This window comes from Neoarius graeffei, chromosome 5 (genome assembly GCF_027579695.1).
Source record: "Neoarius graeffei isolate fNeoGra1 chromosome 5, fNeoGra1.pri, whole genome shotgun sequence".
NCBI lineage: Eukaryota > Metazoa > Chordata > Actinopteri > Siluriformes > Ariidae > Neoarius > Neoarius graeffei.
The window spans coordinates 17,771,550-17,791,346 of record NC_083573.1 but is presented as its reverse complement, the minus strand read 5'-3'; the positions used below and the strand labels follow the sequence as shown (position 1 = coordinate 17,791,346).

The 19,797-nt window shown below is 40.1% G+C and overlaps 1 protein-coding gene across 5 annotated transcripts; it reads left to right on the top strand.

Annotated features, from left to right (window-relative positions):
• The first annotated feature begins 1,013 nt into the window (after nucleotides 1–1,013).
• On the top strand, nucleotides 1,014–18,846 carry atxn1b (ataxin 1b). Of its 5 annotated transcripts, XM_060921343.1 has the most exons (4): nucleotides 1,014–1,168; nucleotides 8,940–9,188; nucleotides 12,760–14,911; nucleotides 15,347–18,846. In XM_060921343.1, exons 3-4 carry the CDS (start codon nucleotides 12,989–12,991, stop codon nucleotides 15,893–15,895), a joined length of 2,472 nt encoding a protein of 823 aa, XP_060777326.1. In that variant the 5' UTR covers nucleotides 1,014–1,168; nucleotides 8,940–9,188; nucleotides 12,760–12,988; the 3' UTR covers nucleotides 15,896–18,846. The 5 variants fall into 5 exon arrangements, with proteins under 5 accessions (XP_060777326.1, XP_060777328.1, XP_060777324.1 ...); XM_060921345.1 differs by lacking the exon at nucleotides 8,940–9,188 and having other exon boundaries at nucleotides 12,760–14,803; XM_060921341.1 differs by lacking the exon at nucleotides 8,940–9,188.
• Nucleotides 18,847–19,797: the final 951 nt, after the last annotated feature.

Sequence of the window (19,797 nt, the reverse complement as noted above, 5' to 3'; positions counted from 1 at the left end):
TTTCTGGATCTCTGCCAGATTCTTGAATCTTCTCTGTTTGATAATCCACTGAAGCCCATGGTCATCTCTTTTGCTGGTACATCTTCTCCTGCCACATTTTGCCCTTCCACTAGACTTTCCATTGATATGCTTGGACACAGCAGTCTGTGAACAGCCAGCCTCCTTAGCTATGAACTTTTGTGGCTTACCCATCCTATGGAGGGCATCAATGATGGTCTTTTGGCCAGTTGTCAAGTCTGCAGTCTTCCCCATATTGAACCGAACTGAGACAATTGAACCAAACTGAAGCAATTTAATGACACCTGGGGAAACCTGTGCAGGTGCTTTGAGTTTAGTAGATGATTAGTGTGTGACACTCAGTTTAAAACATTCATGCCCTGCAAAATTTGGGCTAATTTGTTCACAGTATTCTAATTTTTTGAATTCCTGTTTTCGTGGGTTTTATGAGCTGGAAGCCCAAATTATGTAAAAATAAACAAATAAATACTTGAAATCATTTAAATTGTGGGCCCTGAATCTATAATCTATGAAAGTTTAACTTTTTGAATGGAATTATGGAAATTAAACAACTTTTCCATGATATTCTAATTTTTTTGGAAAGGGTCTGTATAGTTGGCTTCTTCTTGGGATCTTTTTTTTTTATTCTATTTCATGTTGTCCAAAACAATTTCCCAGTCTATCTATCTATCTATCTATCTATCTATCTATCTATCTATCTATCTATCTATCTATCTATCTATCTATCTATCCCTCCTTGAAGATAGAGAGCTTTTTTATTTACAGCTAGCTGGTTTTTCACATGATGAATTAGTTTGATTAATGACTCAATATTTCAAGTGTAATGAACACAGGATGGATTGTTCTTTGAGAGTTGCATTCATTGTAGTCTTTGTTTGCATAAAAGTAACCAATCAAATCTTTCTCCTCCTTCCACATTCTTCACGCTTGTGTGGTGTATGCTCATGTGCAACTCAGGCCCAAGCCTTCTCAGTCCTTCTTTCTGCATGTCTGAACATGTCAGAACATGTCTCAGGGTTTTTATATCAATAATGTGAGACTATTTGAGACACTTCTGGCAGTGTAGTGAGTAACAGGTGCTGAGGGAGAACCATGTGAGGACAAACAGTGCTAATTTCTGCTGGAAAGCACCACATCTGGTGGGATCACAGTAAGTACATGCATGCTGCTTTGTGTGTGCAGTTATATTTCTATATTTAATCAACTGCTAACTGGTGATGTTGTGCTTCTTGTTTACTCTTTGCCTTTGGGTACAAACACTAAATACAGACTCTCGTAAATGATTTATATTTTTAATAACTGTAAAGAGCAGACCATATGTGCACCACGCTTAACTCATTTAACCCCATGCAAAGGTCAATGATGCATAGTAGCTGATAGAGTGCTTTGGCTATTTAAATGCTATTTGACTGCTTAATTAGCAAAATGCATTGTTACGGTCTTTGTTTCTTGAATGTACAGACATGAGAATGGACTACTGGAAGAGTAGTTTAATGAAGCACTGTTTTGTGAAAACATGGTCTCATTCACACACCCACACACATACAGAGAGAGAGAGAGAGAGAGAGAGAGTGAGAAATTCACTTCTTCCCCCCAGTGACTGCTTGGGTACAATATCCTTTCCAAACAGAGTAACGTAGCAACCCTGCCAAAACCCTTCTTCTATTAAGAGGAGTGGAGCTATCAAAGATTGTCACTCAGCGTGGCTTTGTAGGCTTTAGGCACTGAGCCCTTGAAGCTGAAAGCGCAGACTGTCACACACTCACTCTGTCTAGGTTCAGTTTATCACACACACTGACCTGGTGGTTCTTTTGGTGCACCCATAGACAAAGATAAAAAGCAGTTATTTAACTTTTACACTGAGGTTACATAGAGTGTAGTTTTCTTGAGTCAGGAATTGGAGCCACACCTACACTATGTGCTTATGCAAACAGATTAACAGTACGGTTATGATATGAATCAGCATATAAACATCTGCCCATGATTCTGTAATGTACGTATACACAACCGGGTTTTAGTCACGTCAGATGTTATTGTATTTTTTATACTCACCGGCCACTTTAATAGGAACTTGTTCTTGATTCTAAGGTCCATGTTCTTGGCTGCAGGAGTGGAACCCAATATGGTCTTCTGCTCTTGCATGCTAAGATGCTTTTCTGCTCACCATGGTTGTAAAGAGTGATTATGTGACTTACTATATCCTTGCTGGCAGTTTGAACCAATCTGGCCATTTTCCTTTGACCTCTCTTATTAACAAGGCATTTGTTTCCACCCATAGAACTGTCACTCACTCAGTGTTTTCTGTTTTTCGCACCATTCTTTGTAAACTCTAGAGACTTGTGTGTGAAAACCCCAGGGGATCAGCAGTTTCTGAAATGCTCAAACCAGTCCATCTGACTCAAACCAACACCCATTCCACAGTGAAAGTCACACTTTGAGATCACAATTGTTCCCATTCTGATGTTTGAACATTAACTGAAGCACTTAATTTGTATCTGCATGATTTTATGCATTGTGTTGCTGTCAAGGGACTGGATGATTAGAGAACTGCATAAAACAGCAGGTGTATTGGTGTTCCTAATAAAGTGGCCAGTGAGTGTATATTATTATATTTTATATTATCAAGTTCAAGTTTCAAATGTATTTTTATAGCGCTTTTAACAATAGACATTGTCACAAAGCAGCTTTACAGAATTTTAACAACTTTAAACATGAGCTAATTTTATCCCTAATCTATCCCCAATGAGCAAGACTGTGATGAGAATGGCAAGGAAAACCTTCCTCAGACGACATGAGGAAGAAACCTTGAGAGGAACCAGACTCAAAAGGGAACCCATCCTCATTTGGGTGATAACAGACAACATGATTATAACATTTTTAACATTAAGTCAGTTTCGTTGATGTTATAACTCTTCAATGATGGAAACTTGAGTGCAAAACTGTTCATGACAACTGCAGTCCTAAAGTTAGCAAGTCAACTGTAGTCCTCAGCCATAAAAGCATTACTGTAAGTGTCCAGAGCGTCTTCCAAGTGTGACTTTCAACTGTCCATATGGGGCAGTCCTCCACAGGAACGATGTGATGAGACTGCACCCTCGTCAAAAAATTCTCATGCAGGGATTGGCCAAGAATGGCTCATGTGACATAAAATAGTTCCACCATTGATTAAGCAATGCATCTTGTGAGGTCGAAAGTTAAAAAAATGGATATGGTGTGAGTCAGTCGTAGTATATCCTGGAACTGACATCACAATTTAAAGCTTTATGACTGACTCGAGTCACAACTGTGTGTAGATCTACATATCATTATCATGCCTAGCGAGGCAGGTGATAGTATGGTACATTGCACACGCGCAGGTCGAAGGTCACGCTGACATAAACAACAAACATGGCTGCCTCCAGTGAGTTTATGCCAAGATTCAATCTTAACACTTTTAGTTTTGAATTTTTTTGATGAGGGATATAAATCGACTATACCATGCACTGAGAGGCACCAGTAATTATGGATTCTCTTTGGTGACTGGCATAGTACTGTTTTCTTCGGGGCTGTGCCCCTCACAAAATAGTACTATGCCAATCACCTCAGAGGATCCATAATTTCAACCGGAGCCTCTCAGTACATGGTATGTTTGATTAATATTATCCACACTTACTTGGCATAATATCCTGCAACTACATTGCATTTTGCAGAAGCTGCAATATGTCCCATATATTTTTCATATTATTTTTGTATCTGTTTTACCTATTCTTTAAGTATTATCATTTGATTGCTACTAGAAGTAGACGTATCTACTGTACAGCTTTGTTTGCATGCTGTAACAAGTAATTTCTTTTATAGACTCAATAAATTCCTTGTCCTCCTGCCTACCTTCAGACGTTTCAGCTGCCAAGTCTGTCATCAGGTTTCTCTTTCTTCAAATCAATTTCTGTCCTCTGCCTGGGCATGTCTTTCTCAAGAAGGTTGGTTGAACGTAACCAGGCTAATACTGTATTAGTCATCATTTTCATACTTCCCCATATGCACACATGGAATTTTCCATATACACTACATGTAACTTTTTCACGTTTCAATGCTACTCATGTACAGGATCTCTCTGGATTAAAGGTGACATATTATACTCCTTTCTTACAAGTTGGCACAGTTCCCTGTGGGCTTAATGAAATGTCTGTGACATGCTTTGGCCGAAATACCACAAGGATAAAGCACCACAGTGCCCTTCTCACCCTGTCTAAACAGCCCTGTTCAAAACGGCTGATATGAGTGCCTGTTCCTTTAAATGATAATGAGCCACTGGTCACTCCACCAGCCAATCAGGTAGCTCGTTCCTCATAAATATTCAGCCTCATACTTCGTTTACACGTAGACGGGTATTTATGAAAATGGGTATATTCTCCTCTCCCGTACTAGAACATAATTCCGTTTACACAATGCTCAAAAACAGCCAGGGAAGGCTGTCAAAAACATGTCAAACAAATAGAAAGCCAACCAGAGATCTGAAAGCCAAGGAGGAGGGACCATCAGATCACAATGCTAAAACTCGGTTTTCCCCATAACACGGAGAAAACTCCGTTTTCCACTATTTACACGCAGGCATGAAAATGGAGTTTTCACAAATCTCCACTTTGCCCGGAGTTTTCGAAAGCAGCCGTTTTCAGTGACTGAAACCGCCGTTTACGTGTAAATGATGGGTGCAACCGCATAAATAAATATCCGTTTTTATAGATACCCAGCTATGTGTAAACGGGGTCTCAAAGGCAGTTCTCAAGCCATGAGTGGAAATACAGTACTCATAATTCTAATGAGCTTCTCTCGTGAAAAAGAAGGGGAAACCCGAAAGAACCTGACTGTGTTGTCTTATTTCAGAGTTTGTGGGTCGGTAGACACCAGATACCCAAAAAAGTGAGTTTTTCACAATATGTCCACTTTATATTATATGCTGTGCAACATTATTATGTTAAATGAATACTCTAGACCAGGGTTCTTAACCCTCTGGGGTCGAGAGCTTCGCCGGTGAAGCTCGGCAGGTTTAAAATGAGTAGGTCATGTATTTAGAGAAATATCTTTGCGAGGTTTTATCATACAAGCATAATAAACATATTGACAGAAACTTTATACTTTACACTTTCCTATGTGCCCACTGCCAAATAATATTATATTTTTAAATGACCTAAATTAGATGAAACATAAAACTTGCCACCTTATTTAGTTGGAGCACTGAGTACCCACTTACACATTCATAAAAGACTATTTAGGCATGATAATCACTTTCACTCTTTCAGGTTTGATTGGTTTCTCTTTCACGGTGGGAACGCCCACTGGAAACAGGATAAAATCTGTTAGCCATAGTTTAGGCTATTTGGAGGTAAAACTAGAGATGACCCGCGGATTTTATGTGCTTCGGATGATTCAGGATAGGGATTCAATTTCAGGACAGTGAATCAATTCATGATTCAATTCATGCCTTAGGACACCAATTCAATTCGATCTTGAGAACTGCGACACTGATGAGTGGTGTCATTTTTATTTTATTTTATTTTTACTTCGACTCAATCCAGCTGAAGATCAACTCAAGTAAGTGTAAATATTTCTTCTATTTATTATGAGCAGATCAGTTAATATGTGTCCGGTGTAGTGCATACACAGGAAAAATGACTGAGCAGTTTTTCCAGAGTTAAAAGTATTTTCCTCAAAAATAGTTAATTTTGCTCTATTTTGAGTTTAGAGAGTAAAATTTGGAGTTGGAATGGGAGCATAATTACAGAGCAATTGTGTAACAGTGTAACACATTTGGTTGTGGCTCTGAACTGAGTAAAATAGTCTCATCTCATCTCATTATCTCTAGCCGCTTTATCCTTCTACAGGGTCGCAGGCAAGCTGGAGCCTATCCCAGCTGACCACGGGCGAAAGGCGGGGTACACCCTGGACAAGTCACCAGGTCATCGCAGGGCCGACACATAGACACAGACAACCATTCACTCACATTCACACCTACGGTCAATTTAGAGTCACCAGTTAACCTAACCTGCATGTCTTTGGACTGTGGGGGAAACCGGAGCACCCAGAGGAAACCCACGCGGACACGGGGAGAACATGCAAACTCCGCATGTTCTCAGAAAGGCCCTCGCCGGCCACGGGGCTTGAACCCAGACCTTCTTGCTGTGAGGCGACAGCGCTAACCACTACACCACCGTGCCGCCTGAGTAAAATAGTACAAGAGTTAATTTCAAGACACATTGAATAGAGTCAAATACCAAAATAAAGCCAAATACCAGATAAATGAAGATGTTGTAAAAAGCAGTTTTAGAACTGTGTTGGAATGTGTGAAAAAACATGACCTTACCCATCGTGACAAACTGTTTTGGTCACTTGACCCGATGGGATTAAGAGTTAATCTGATGGGATTAAGAGTTGGTAGTGGGAGGGGTTTTCACTCTTCTCATTGAATAGAATGGAAATTTTTACCCTTCTCATTGAATACCCCTCCTACTGCCAACCCTTTATCCCAGAATAAAAGGACATGATTTTTTTGATGGCCAGTTAATTGTCCAAACCAATGGAGCAGATTTAGGTTTTTGTACTTGATACATTCCTAAGACTGAACAAAATCACCTCAAGTGACCAAAATGGTTCATCACAATGGTTTTTTTCACACATTCTAACACAGTTCTAAAACTGCTTTTTACATCTTTGTTTATCTGTTTTTTTTTTTAAAGTACAATCATGACATACATACTACATAGATATTATTGTAGCTGAATTTGTGCTGAATACAAAAAAGTCATGACTTTGAAAATACTGCTTAGATTTGTTGAAATTGACAAAGTCAGAGTATGCCAAAATCATTACAGTGACAGAAAATACCCTCAGACCCCAGAGGGTTAACTGCCTGCCCTGAGCAGTGTGGAGTTTTCGCTACTTGGACACAACAGCTTAATGAGGTGAACTACATGCGCAGAGGCAGAGAAAACCTCAAACTGCGCAGGCAAGGGACTAAGAACCTCTCACCTAGAGTTAAGAACTCGTGGCCTAGAGAGTGCATTTAATACAACATTTCAAATAATAATGTTATACAGTATAGAATTTAATAAAGGCACTAATTATACATATGTATTGTGAGCAATACCAGTAGGTAGAAGGATAGAGGAATAGAAAATATTGTAAACAGGGTATGGGGAAGCCATGGCCTAAAGGTGAGAGAAGCACCTTTGGGACCAAAAGGTTGCTGGTTAGTTTCCCTGGACCAGCAGGGCTGAAGTCCGTCCATGTGTCCATCCATCCATGGCTGAAGTGCCCTTGAGCAAGATACCTAACCCCCCAACTGGGTTAAATGCAGAGAAAGAATTTCACTGTGCACTAATGTACATGTGATGAAGAAATTTCTAATGGAAAAATCCACCCTGAATGATGTGGAAATTAATTGTTATAATTAACATGCAACATTTATTTTGCAATTAAATTCAGGGTTGACCTATTTAGTTGAAACATACATTACCCACAATGCCATGTGACTGCCTGATGATAGTGGTGTGAATTGGAATTGGAGAGGCCTCTGGTTGGAGTCTGCGGGATTGGATGTGAGCAGGGTTGGATGAAAGGATGAGTACAGGATACACCCTAACCCTAACCCTTGTATGTCATCACCCCCATATATGGTACGGTAAGTGTGTGACAGCTCTCTCCGCCCACACCCAATCCTGCAGGCTGTAGTGAGACATACTTGGGGAATTGGCCCTTGTGTTATCTCTACCTAAAGAGACTGATGCAGCAGCGTTTTAGTAGTTTGGTCTGTCTAGCTCACATACCTCCTCTGCTCAAACAGGTTAGATCATGGTGAGTGAGAAAAGATGCTCTTGCTCTTATGAATTTTATGAGCTAAAAGTGAAACTACGTATGTTTGAGAACTTTTTTCAAACCTCTAACCTCTAACCACCAATGTCTCACAATAATCATGAAACTCTAAACAGCACAAATCACTAAATTACTGTAGCATCAGCTTGTTTAACACCAGTTTTAAGAGTTAAATGCGTTATATTTTAGAGCAACAAAATTATTCAACGGATATTGTTCACCATTAATAATCTTATGTTCGTGTTTGTCAAAACCTTTGCAATCTTTGTATACAATTGTTTAATTTTTTTTGGAAACCTCCATTGGACAGTTGTTTTCTTCTCAAGCTTTGTGTGTTTGTGTATGTGTATAAAAATATGATGACTCCATGTGATGCCAGGTGGAAAGGCCTAGTGTGGTGACATGGTGGCTCCCTAAGAGCAGGTGCATAAGAGGTTAAACCAGGACAGTCCTCAGAGCACAGCGGCATGCAAATGGAATTTGTTTCGGAGCTGATTTATGTTTATCAAACCTGGACTGTACTTTGCAAAACAGGGCATTCTTTTTCCACGGAGGAAAACTTAATTAGGCTACAAACACAAAGGAAAAGCTGTAGGGGCTCAGTATGTTGAGTATACGTACGTGTGTATGTGTGTAATCCTTTCCAGAGAGCATGTATTTTTGCTTATCCTTCTGTGAGTACTAGGCTTCTTGCTTTTGCCTCCGCCTTCCCTGCGTAATTCTCCCTCTCCCCTTCTGTCTTTCCTTCTTTCCCTCCTTCGTTCCCTCCCTGTGAGTGTAGCTTGGGCGTCGTGCCAAGTGGAGTGTGTTTTTTGAATGAATACCTGATGAGGCTGCTGAGGCTGACTGGGGGAGGAGGAGCTGCATTCAGTAGAGCACTGAGCATGTGTGTGCGTATGTGTGTGTAGAGTGAGTGTGTGTGTGAGAGAGAGAGAGAGAGAGAGAGAGAGAGAGAGAGATTGGGAGTGAGGCAGTGTGTTTGCCTTGCATAACATACTCCGTATTGCTTGTACGCAAGGGCTTCATGTGAGACAGCCCAGGCAAGGGGACTTCCTTTATGCTTACTCCTCCAGGGCTACTGCAAAAGGGAGGAGAGGAAAACAAGAGGCAAGAAGAGAGGACAGGAGTGCAAGGGACAAATACAGGACATGGAGGTGAATATATAACGAGAGGATTGTGGCTCTGACTTTGTATATATGTTAAACCTGGACAAAGGATGGCTGGTGAGGAATAGGGTGCTTTGCACTCACATACTACACTGTGCAAGGCGAGAGTGAGAGAGAGAGAGAGAGAGAGAGAGCTGTTTTCTCCACTATCCAGAGGTAAGGCTCCTGACAAAGGAATCTTCATCATGACACCCTGTAATGTTGCCCAGTTTTACTCGAGTGTTGGCGTAGTCCATGTAGGCATTCTCTAAGGAAAGATTAGATACATTTTCATTTCACATTTGCATACATTTTGCAGAATGTGTGCATTTTATGATGTGATTTTACTTACACAGAGAGAGAGAGAGAGAGAGAGAGAGAGAGAGAATATGTTCAGAATAGCAGTCTGTAGTCATTGTAAAGCAGCAACAGCACTGTTTGGATTCATGTCTAGCTTAGGACTCCCCAACCCGCCTCTTAAAGGGGCAGGTACCTTTATGAAAGGGTGGCAACGTGCAGGGAATAGTTGCCTAAGGGCATTGTCTGGCAAAAAGCAACAAACACTTTTCCCAATTTTCCAATGACCATGATGAAGAATGTTTTTCATTCTTTGCAGTGTTTGGTTCGAAGGTGCTCGACGTCGTACCGAAGTGTAGTACTTGATTCTACTTTGTCTGCACATTTGGGGATGACATCATGTTTTAGGTTTCTGTGATTGTAACATTGTTAGATCTTGACATTCAATGTATCTAAAATGTGTGCAACTGTGAATGCAAAAAAGCAGGTAAATGCCATATTACAAATATAACACAGGTATTTTATCATGTGTTCTGGTAGAATCATAGAAGAAGTCATTTGCATATGAATTTGCATAGTTAAAACTGTGCTTTGGCATTTGGCTTGTCACTATGTGTTCATTTGTGTGACGTTCACAAGGTGTGTGTGTGTGTGTGTGTACTGAGGAGGATAGGGAGGGGTGAAGAAGTTACGTTGGGGGCCCAGGCAAGCTATCTGCAACAGGGCAGCAGTGTGTGATGTCTGATGTAGTCAGAGCTGGAGTGATACTGCAGTGCTAATCTCTCTGACTCGGCGACCAGCCTATGTGTGTATTTATATATGTATGAATGTGTGTGTGTGTGTGTGTGTGTGTGTGTGTGTGTGTGAGAGAGAGAGAGAGAGAGAGAGAGAGAGAGAGAGAGAGAGAGCATAAATGAGTAAACAAGATGCGGTTTAAGTCAATGCAGTTAACCCCTGGGAAAGGCACAACATTGGGATAGAAATGTAAAGGTACAACTGACACAAAAGCAATATAGAATAGAACCCAATTTCCAAAAAAAGTTGTGAGGCTGTGCACCACATAAATAGAAACAGAATGTGATCATTTGCAAATCATGGAAACCTTGTATTTCATTGAAAATCGTACAAAGACAACATATTAAATGTTGAAACTGAGAAATTTTATTGTTTTTTGAAAAATATATGCTCATTTTGAATTTGATGTCAGCAACATGTTTCAAAAAAGTCATGTCGGGGGCATGTTTACCACTGTGTTGCATCACCTCTTCTTTTAACAACACTGTAAGTGTTTGGGAATTGAGGAGACCAATTGCTGTAGCTTTGAAAGAGAAATGTTGTCCCATTCTTGCCAGATATACAATTTCAGTTGCTCAACAGTTCGGGGTCTCCTTTGTTGTATTTTGCATTTTAAAATACATCAAATGTTTTCAATGGGAGACAGGTCTTGAATGCAAGCAGGCCAGTTTAGCACCCAGACTCTTTATGGAGCCGTGCAGTTGTAATATGTGCAGCATACGGTTTGGCATTGTTTTGCTGAAAGAAGTAAGGCCTTCCCTGAAAGACATCATTTGAATGGCAGTGTGTTTTTCTAAAACCTGTATACTCTATATCGTTAAGCATTAATGGAGCCTTCCCAGATGTGCAAGCTACCCATGTTATGTGCACTAATGAACCTCCATACCATCATAGATGCTGGCTTTTGAACTGTGCACTGATAACAAGTCGGATGGTCCCGCTCCGCTTTAGCCTGGAGGACGTGGTGTCCATGATTTCCAAAACAAATTTTGATTTGTCAGACCACAGAATAGTTTTCCACTTTGCCTCAGTCCATCGTAAAAGAGCTCTGCCCCAGAGAAAGTGGCTGTGTTTCTGGATATTGTTTATATCTGCTTTTAACTTGCATTTGTGGATGCAGTAATGAACCATTTTCACAGACAATGGTTTTCTGAAGTGTTCCTGAGCCCATACAGTGATTTCCACTACAGACACGTGTCTGCTTTTAATGCAGTGTTGCCTGAGGGTCTGAAGATCACAGGCATCCAATGTTGGTTTTTGGCTTTGTCTCTTGCGTACAGAGATTTCTCAGCATTCTCAGAATCTTTGAATGATATTATGTACCATAGATGATGTAAGCCCCAAATTCTTTGCAGTTGAAGAACATTATTCTTAAATTGTTGCACTGTTTGCTGTTTGCCCATGCAGTCTTTCACAGAGCGGTGAACCCCTCCCCATCTTTACATCTGAGAGACTCCTCCTCTCTGGGATGCTCTTTTTATACCCAATCATGTTACTGACCTGTTGCCACTTAATTTTTTTTTTTAGGATTGCATAACTTTTCCAGTCTTTTGTTGCCCCTGTCCCATCTGTTTTTAAATGTGTTGTTGATATTAATTCAAAAATAAGCATATAATTTTCTAAAAGAAAAAAAATCAGTTGCAACATTTGATATGTTGTCTTTGTACTACTTTCAATGAAATATAGGGTTTCCATGATTTGCAAATCAGATTCTGTTTTTATTCACATTTTACACGGTGTCCCAAGATTTTCTCATCTCATCTCATCTCATTATCTCTAGCCGCTTTATCCTGTTCTACAGGGTCGCAGGCAAGCTGGAGCCTATCCCAGCTGACTACGGGCGAAAGGCGGGGTACACCCTGGACAAGTCGCCAGGTCATCACAGGGCTGACACATAGACACAGATAACCATTCACACTCACATTCACACCTACGGTCAATTTAGAGTCACCAGTTAACCTAACCTGCATGTCTTTGGACTGTGGGGGAAACCGGAGCACCTGGAGGAAACCCACACGGACACGGGGAGAACATGCAAACTCTGCACAGAAAGGCCCTCGCCGGTCATGGGGCTCGAACCCGGACCTTCTTGCTGTGAGGCGACAGCGCTAACCACTGCACTACCATGCCCGTCCCAAGATTTTATTTTATTTTTATTTTTTTTAAATAAGGTTGTATGATTGTACATCAGGAATATATTTGGTAATAATGTAAATAATTATAGTTTTCTTAGCTTTATGAAAAGACAAGAAATTAATTGGTTTCTTTAAAAGAGACAATTGGTTCAAGAGTGTTGAAAACTACTATAAATGACCATATGATGGCATACTGTAGACTAATATAGTACATATGCTTCTATACAGTCACGCTCATGTAATTATATGCTTGCTCTATGTGTGCTGTGCATGTTCATCATTATGATGTATGCACAATTTTAAAAAATGATGATTGTTTAGACCATAAAGTGCTCTGGCTGTGTGTAAAGAAGGCTTCTGCAGTTCTTGGGTCCTGCTATGTTTATATCATTCAAATTTGCAATGAGAAGCAGTGTGTTTAGTTTTACTTTTTTTTTGTCAGGGGAGGCTGAAGGGGAAGTAGGCTTTGAAGTAAATTCAAAATGATCGTTTATGATTTTGTGATTTTCTTTCTGATCAAGGTACAGACCACAGCAAGGTACAGCAGTAAGGGAGATAATTCCAGATGATTCCACATGAAGACGTCAGTAACAGCAAGAAGCTCCAGTGACTAATCTGATTTATATCATAATACAATATATAACAAGAACAATTTTTAGAACAATGGACTTCTTGACACTGAAGACCAACTAAAAACAAGACCAAACCCATCCAGTGTAGTAGCACGCAGGAGTCAAAGAGTGAAAGATCATGAAGTCCAACCAGGAGCGTAGTAATGAGTGCCTGCCTCCAAAGAAGAGAGAGATCCTGGCGCTTGAGGAGCGGCAGGTGCTGGTAGCATCAACTGTGAATGAGAGCCAAAGTGGTGAGAACCTGGCATGGCTTGCTAGTGTAGCCAGCATGGCCAGCATGGCCACTGTTCCCAACCTAGTTCCCTCACAGAGTAACAGTACTGAAGCTAGCAGCCCAACACCATCAACTAAGGCCCTGACTATAGTGACAGAGTACCCACTTTCCACCTCTGTTTCCAACAGCTCTTTGTCATCATATACAAGCTCCACACCTGCAGGAGGTCTTTCTGGAACAACTACAATAACAGCCAACCCAACTGTCCTCTCCTCCAACCTTCCTCAAGCAGCAGGACCCATCCAGCCCACCCAGCTGCCACCTAATTTACAAATCATTGGACCCTACACCAGTTATATCTCCTCCCAGATAGTGTCAGCTGCAGCAAGTCCGACCCAGTCACGTAGACCTGCCCAGGAGGTTTATGCTACCACAGCTGTCATCCCACAAGCTTCTAATGGAAACCCACAGAAGCAGCATGTGATTTCATCCTTACCTAACGTAGCTCACACCACCAGCCAGTGCATTCAGGTAGAGGGCACTCCAGTTGGTTTGCCAGTGATTTCCCCAACTTCACAAGTACCCCTTCAACTTCATACTCATTCAACTGTTCTTGCCCCTCATGGTCTGACTCTTACTCCCTCTCAGGTGCTTGTGCATTATGCTGATGGGCTCATTACAAAACCACCTGACTCCCAAAGCAGAGATCTGCAGAATGGTGCTCTGGGAGAGGTCACAGTGGTCAAACACACAACCAGCATTGTGAAGGGAATGTCTAACAAACCAGAAAGTGATGATGGCCAAAGGCAGATTCAGAACCTGGGTCTCCCGGCCCAAACTCAGGTCTTGCTCCCTGCTGATTATGCTTCTCATGACAGTGCAGGACTTCAGACATCAGTCATGCTGGTGTCAAGCAACCACCTGATGGCCAATAATAGCACTGAGCTTCAGAGCACCCACGATAAAGAGCACACATCTCTGGCTCGAGTTGAGAGAACAAGGCTATCTGTGGGGAAGCCAGTCTCTAGAGTTTCCTCCCTTTCTCTCCCATCATCAGACAGCATGGCAGTATCTCTTGCTCCAACTCTTTCCCCTCACACTCTCCTGCATACATCTCCATCCGCCCCTACCCAGGAGCTTTCTACAAACCTTTTCTCAAGCACACAGCTGCCTATTATTGGATACATTACTAGTACATCTGGGGCGCCCCAGCAGGCTGTGGCCAGTTACCATAGCAACCTCCCACAGCATCTAGTGATCTCAGGCAGTCCCTCCCTGCTTATTCCTGTGAGTGCTGGCAATATCAATACATCATCTACTGAGTCAGAGGTTACTCGCTGCTCCATCCCTACCATTTCTGCTGCCAATGTACCGACAGTAGCCACAGGTCTGCCTCAGGCCTACATCACTGCACCCACACCTACTGTTCCAACCTCCATTCTCCCTAATGGCAAAGAAGTCACAGGCCCTGAGGAACATCATGCTGCAGCAGGTGTACAGAGTTCCACACAAGTACAACTTCCTGTGCTTTCAGCAGGGATAGTAGCACCTCCAGCTCCTGTGCTCCCTCCAACACCCACAAGCCCACAAAATGCACCCCTATCTCCATCATCAGCCCTGCCTCCATACTTCATGAAGGGCTCTATCATCCAGCTGGCAGATGGCGAGCTTAAGCGGGTGGAGGACCTAAGGACAGAGGACTTCCTACAGAGTGCAGAAGTGAGCAGAGAACTAAAAATTGACTCTAGCACAGTTGAAAGGATAGACTCCAGCAGAACGCCTGATGCAGTTATCATACAGTTCTCAGTCGGGGAACACAAAGCACAGGTGATTCAGGGTATTTTTAATAGTGTTTGTTTTATTTGTACCCATCATTTATTATTTTGTAGGCTATTTTTCTGGGTCTAAACCATGCATACTTTTTGTTGCAAATTTGACCCTTTCTGGATCACATTTGCACTTTTTAACATTGCAATAATATAGAGTTGTGCCAGTCGTTACATTTGTGCCAATGAACTGACATTGTACTGAAACCTTGATATGTGGTTACCAGACTGAATTCGACATATCATTTCTACAAACAAATTGTCCATGATATGTATTAAACAGCTATAGCTAGAATTACTTACACTGTGTAGTTATAATAATGCTGCTGTAATGAACTAGTTATACTCCTGACATAAACAATTTTTGTTATTTTGTGCAATAATATAATTGTTAGTTAGCTAGTTTCTTGACCATGTTCCTGTTCCTTCTCTGTAGGTATGTGTGGAAGTGCTGGTAGAGTACCCTTTCTTTGTGTTTGGTCAGGGATGGTCATCCTGCTGCCCAGACCGCACTACCCAGTTACTGGCTCTGTCATGTGCCAAACTCTCTGTTGGTGATGTCTGCATCTCCCTCACCCTAAAGAGCCTAAGGAATGGCGCATTAAGAAAAGACCAAACCTTTGGTCCTGTGAAGAACCATAATAACACTCATCATAAAGCAGCCAAGACCAGTGGACAGACTGGAGAGCTACAGACTCAGCGGGAGGATTTGAGAGATGGGAACATTTTTGGATTAGAAGGGGAACAAAAGTTTGTAGGTCTTGGGCTTAAGAGTCCTAACTCCGGTAATGGTGTAATCATCTCAAAAACTGAAGAGGGGAAAACTCATGGTGCAGGGAGTCGCAAGAGAAGGTGGTCTGCCCCAGAGAGAGGAGAGATAGGGAAGTCACAGGAGAATGAGCACCCTGCAACTCTTCCTAAACTTTCCTTCCTTTCACAGGAGGTAAAGGTCAGCATTGAGGGAAGGTCCAGTATGGGCACCTGAGGTACTTTGTGAGCCATCAAAAAGGAGGGTGTCTTTGATTTTCTGGGCAAAGAATCTTCTAAACCAAGGATCATTGTGGTTTTATTCAGTTACTTGTGGTGTTGGCTTTTGCCAACAGTTCCAAAACCATGTGTGTTTTTCACTGGGCAAACAATATGCAGCAGTACAAGAATAACAGGATTATTATGGTTATCTTCTCATGGCTTATTTTAGTTACTGTAACAGGAGCTACTTTTGTCTGACAGTATTTACAGGATATGTGTTTGTAGTAAAACAAAGAAATAATTTCTGGCATTTGTCCTGGGGAATACATATAAATATGCGGGGTACTACTTATTTTTATAGTTAATTCTGCCATTATCTGTTTTTGGCACTTTGTCTACGTTTATGTAAGTTGTAGCATAATTGTATTTCAGTCATAATCAGTGACTCAAACATGTATAGACCAGTAGGCTGGAGAGATTGGTCAATAGTATGACTTGCTGTGACAAATTATCCCCATAAATATTATTTAAAAGTATATTGTTAAAATCCGCCATATACTTTATAAAGATACTCTATGTCAGTTAAATATGATAAATATTGTTATATGATCAGAATGAAAAACTATCATAAAAAAAAGATATAAAATAGTCAAATAACAATGGATAGTCTGTCTGTTACTGATTGATTAGGAGTCCTAAGTGTGATTTATGATATGTTTCAGATGAGTGAATTTTGGTAACCAAACATGGTCCAATTATTGGGACAAAACTGGACTATAACACTGAATGTTAAGGATTATACCTATTTTTTACCAATATTTTAATTAAATACACCAGAATTTAATTAGTCAAAACGTTCTCGATATGCAATATTATGATTATTCACATACCTCAAACATGACACAAGGCTGTTTCAGGTTCTGTTCAGGATCTGGGATCTTTAAAATCACATCCAAAATCCGTGTTCATGTTCATTGTTCATGTTCAGACAGTGGACATGTGCAGGTAAATTCTCACTCAGCCTTTGAATATTAGCACTTTACTGAAGGCAATGGATGATTAAAACCCTCACCTCTGCTTTGTTGCCTGAGCAACAGCCATTTGCACAACGTCAATTTTAGAATAACGTTAGCTGTCTTGTGTGTTTTAACCCCATTTAAAACGAATTACAGCCATCACATTGATGCATTTTTTTTAATCCATTGGAAATCCAGTTGGAGTCTTGTGTGGTTGTAATTTAAGCAACTGGATTTCTGTGTACAAAATTACATACAAATGTGTAATATATTGTGTATATATAATGTACAATATATTCTGTTTAGGAATATATTGATAACATATAACAATATATTCCATTTCCATAGGGGTAGTGACTCAATCTAGGGGCTTTTGGGTAACACTTTACTAAAGGTGCATGACTAAGCACATACTAATGTGTGTACTAATCGCTTTCCCAATGATGCACTAATCATTAGCATGTGTATGAAGTGTATACATTATAACAGCCTCATACTGTATGAACAACATTTAATGATGGTAATAGTTAAGCATTAACAGCTTGTCAACTCATTCTGTTAATTATTATCATGCAGTATTAATAATGATTTATGTATTGAATGATGCGTTTTGAACAATGTACAGTAGTTTAACTTAAATTATAGGCTATATCTAATTACAGGCTATAAAGCTTGAGACCCCCTTTTGTTTTCGAGTACCTGGAATTCTTTAGCAAACTTATTGCCTCCACCAACGTTGTTTTTGCCTCCATTTGTTTGTTGCCAACGTAACTTAAAAAGTAGTTAACAGATTTTGATGAAATTTGGAGGAAAGGTGAGCCATGGACTAAGGATCAGTTAATTAGATTTTGATGCAAATCTGCGTATGTATGTAAACATAGTCAACATCTGGATATTTATTTGAAGAAGGTTATGACTTTGCCTCTTGTTTGTTTGTTTGCCTGTTCCCAATGTAACTCAAAATGTAGTGAATAGATTTTGAGGAAAGGTGAGCCATGGACCAAGAAACAATTGATTAGATTTTGTTGCAAATGTGGATATGTAGGCAGATCCAAGATTTTTTTTTTCCTTTTCCCAACATAACTCAAAAAGTAAGGAACGGATTTGGATGAAATTTGGTGTACAGTTTCAGTATTATCCTAGGTTCAAGTGATTTGACTTTGATGTTGATAACATGTGGCTTGGCAGAGGTATGCACTCTACCGAGTGCCTTTTTAGTTATTATTATTATTATTATTATTATTATTATTATTATTATTATTGCATTTTTTTATTGCAAATAGGTGTCACAAAAATGTATCATTTTTCTACAAGTGTCCAGATTGCTCTAGAAAAACCAAAAGGGTTCATCAAGTTAAGGTTTTCATCTTACATAACCGCGTAAATATTGTTAACGTTTTCAACTGTGGGATGAAAGAAAAGTTTATAATGTTCCAGTGCTTAAGTGGATCCAAGTCCTACGAGATTGTCACACATTTTTATAACATTGTGCCAAATAAAGCGGCTTGATTTTGATCATATAAAATGCAAAATGTTCTGAGTTATTTAAATAATCTGAAGATTTGGTTACACATTGTGTACAAAAAAAAAGGAAAACCATTAATAATATAAGTAATCTTTATTAATGCTGCATATCATGATTTTTAATTAAAATATTATGGTATATGATTCAGAGGCTATGTATATGATTAGTGCATGTGATATGATTCATCATTATAAAAGCGTTAATACATATATTAATATGCTTATTTATGGACCTTATAGCAAAGTGTTTCTGGCTATTGTACTGTTTAGGGCTCTTTAAGTGGTTTAAGTGGCCCAATATCACCTACAGGAAGTGTAACGGTCTAACAGGTCAGAGCAAAGGTCACTGAGAAGTCATCAACTTGAACAAATGTGTAATGTGTGTAATTTAGAATGAATGAAATAATAAAACTTTGTGTTTTTCTTATATAGTGTGCTGTGTAGTGGGTCAAACACACAGTTACCAAAATGTTTCATGTTTAAGAATCTCTTATTTTATTTTTCATAGCTCAAGACTCTGAATTTGTAAGACTAAGCTGGGTGTGTTGTCTGCCACAAAGCCACAATGTACAGTACAACACACACACCTTTACTGGCTGTTTAATTCAAGAGAGCCCTACTATGATGACAAAGCTATACTTTGTATACCAGTAATTCAATTTTTTGCTATTTGCACAAGTAGAGATATTAAAGTAGGTTTACAGAATGTATGTCTTTGTATTATCTCTGTGATTTGTCTTAATGTTTCTTTGAAGCAGTTAGTTGGTGGACTTGCCACTAATTATGGTTTGGAAAATCCCTCCGTAGGGGAGTGTGAGCAAACCAAAATGTCATTTACACGTGTGTGTGTGTGTGTGTGTGTGTGTGTGTGTGTGTGTGTGTGTGTGTGTGTGTGTGTGTGTGTGTGCGCACATATTGACGACGAGAATATGCTTTTAAGCAAGAGAGTTAGGACATTTTTGGGAAATGAGGACATTTTGGCTGGTCCTCACTTTTTCAAAGGGCTGTTTGAGGGTTAAAACTTAGTTTTAGGGTTCAGGTTAGTATTAGGTTTAGGTTAGGGTTAGGGTAAGGGTTGGGGTTTAATTGTGATGGTTAAGGCTAGGGTAAAGGGCTAGGGAATGTATTATGTCAATGAGTCCCCACAATGACAGAAGTGTGTGTGTGTACTTGTACTTGCTACATATTGAGGACCGGAATACACTTTTAAGCAACAGAGTTAGGAAGTTTTTGGGAAGTGAGGACATTTTGGCTAGTCCTCACTTTTTCAAAGGGCTATTTGAGGGTTAAGACTTAGATTTAGGGTTCAGATTAGAATTAGGTTTTGGTTAGGGTTAGGCATTTAGTTGTGATGGTTAAGGTTAGGGTAAGGAGCTCG

Bases quoted from the DNA above. Each gene is read 5' to 3' on its own strand.
- atxn1b (XM_060921341.1), top strand. From the start codon at position 12,989: ATGAAGTCCAACCAGGAGCGTAGTAATGAGTGCCTGCCTCCAAAGAAG. The intron at 14,912-15,346 runs GTGATTCAGGGT...CCTTCTCTGTAG, and splicing joins TCGGGGAACACAAAGCACAG to GTATGTGTGGAAGTGCTGGT.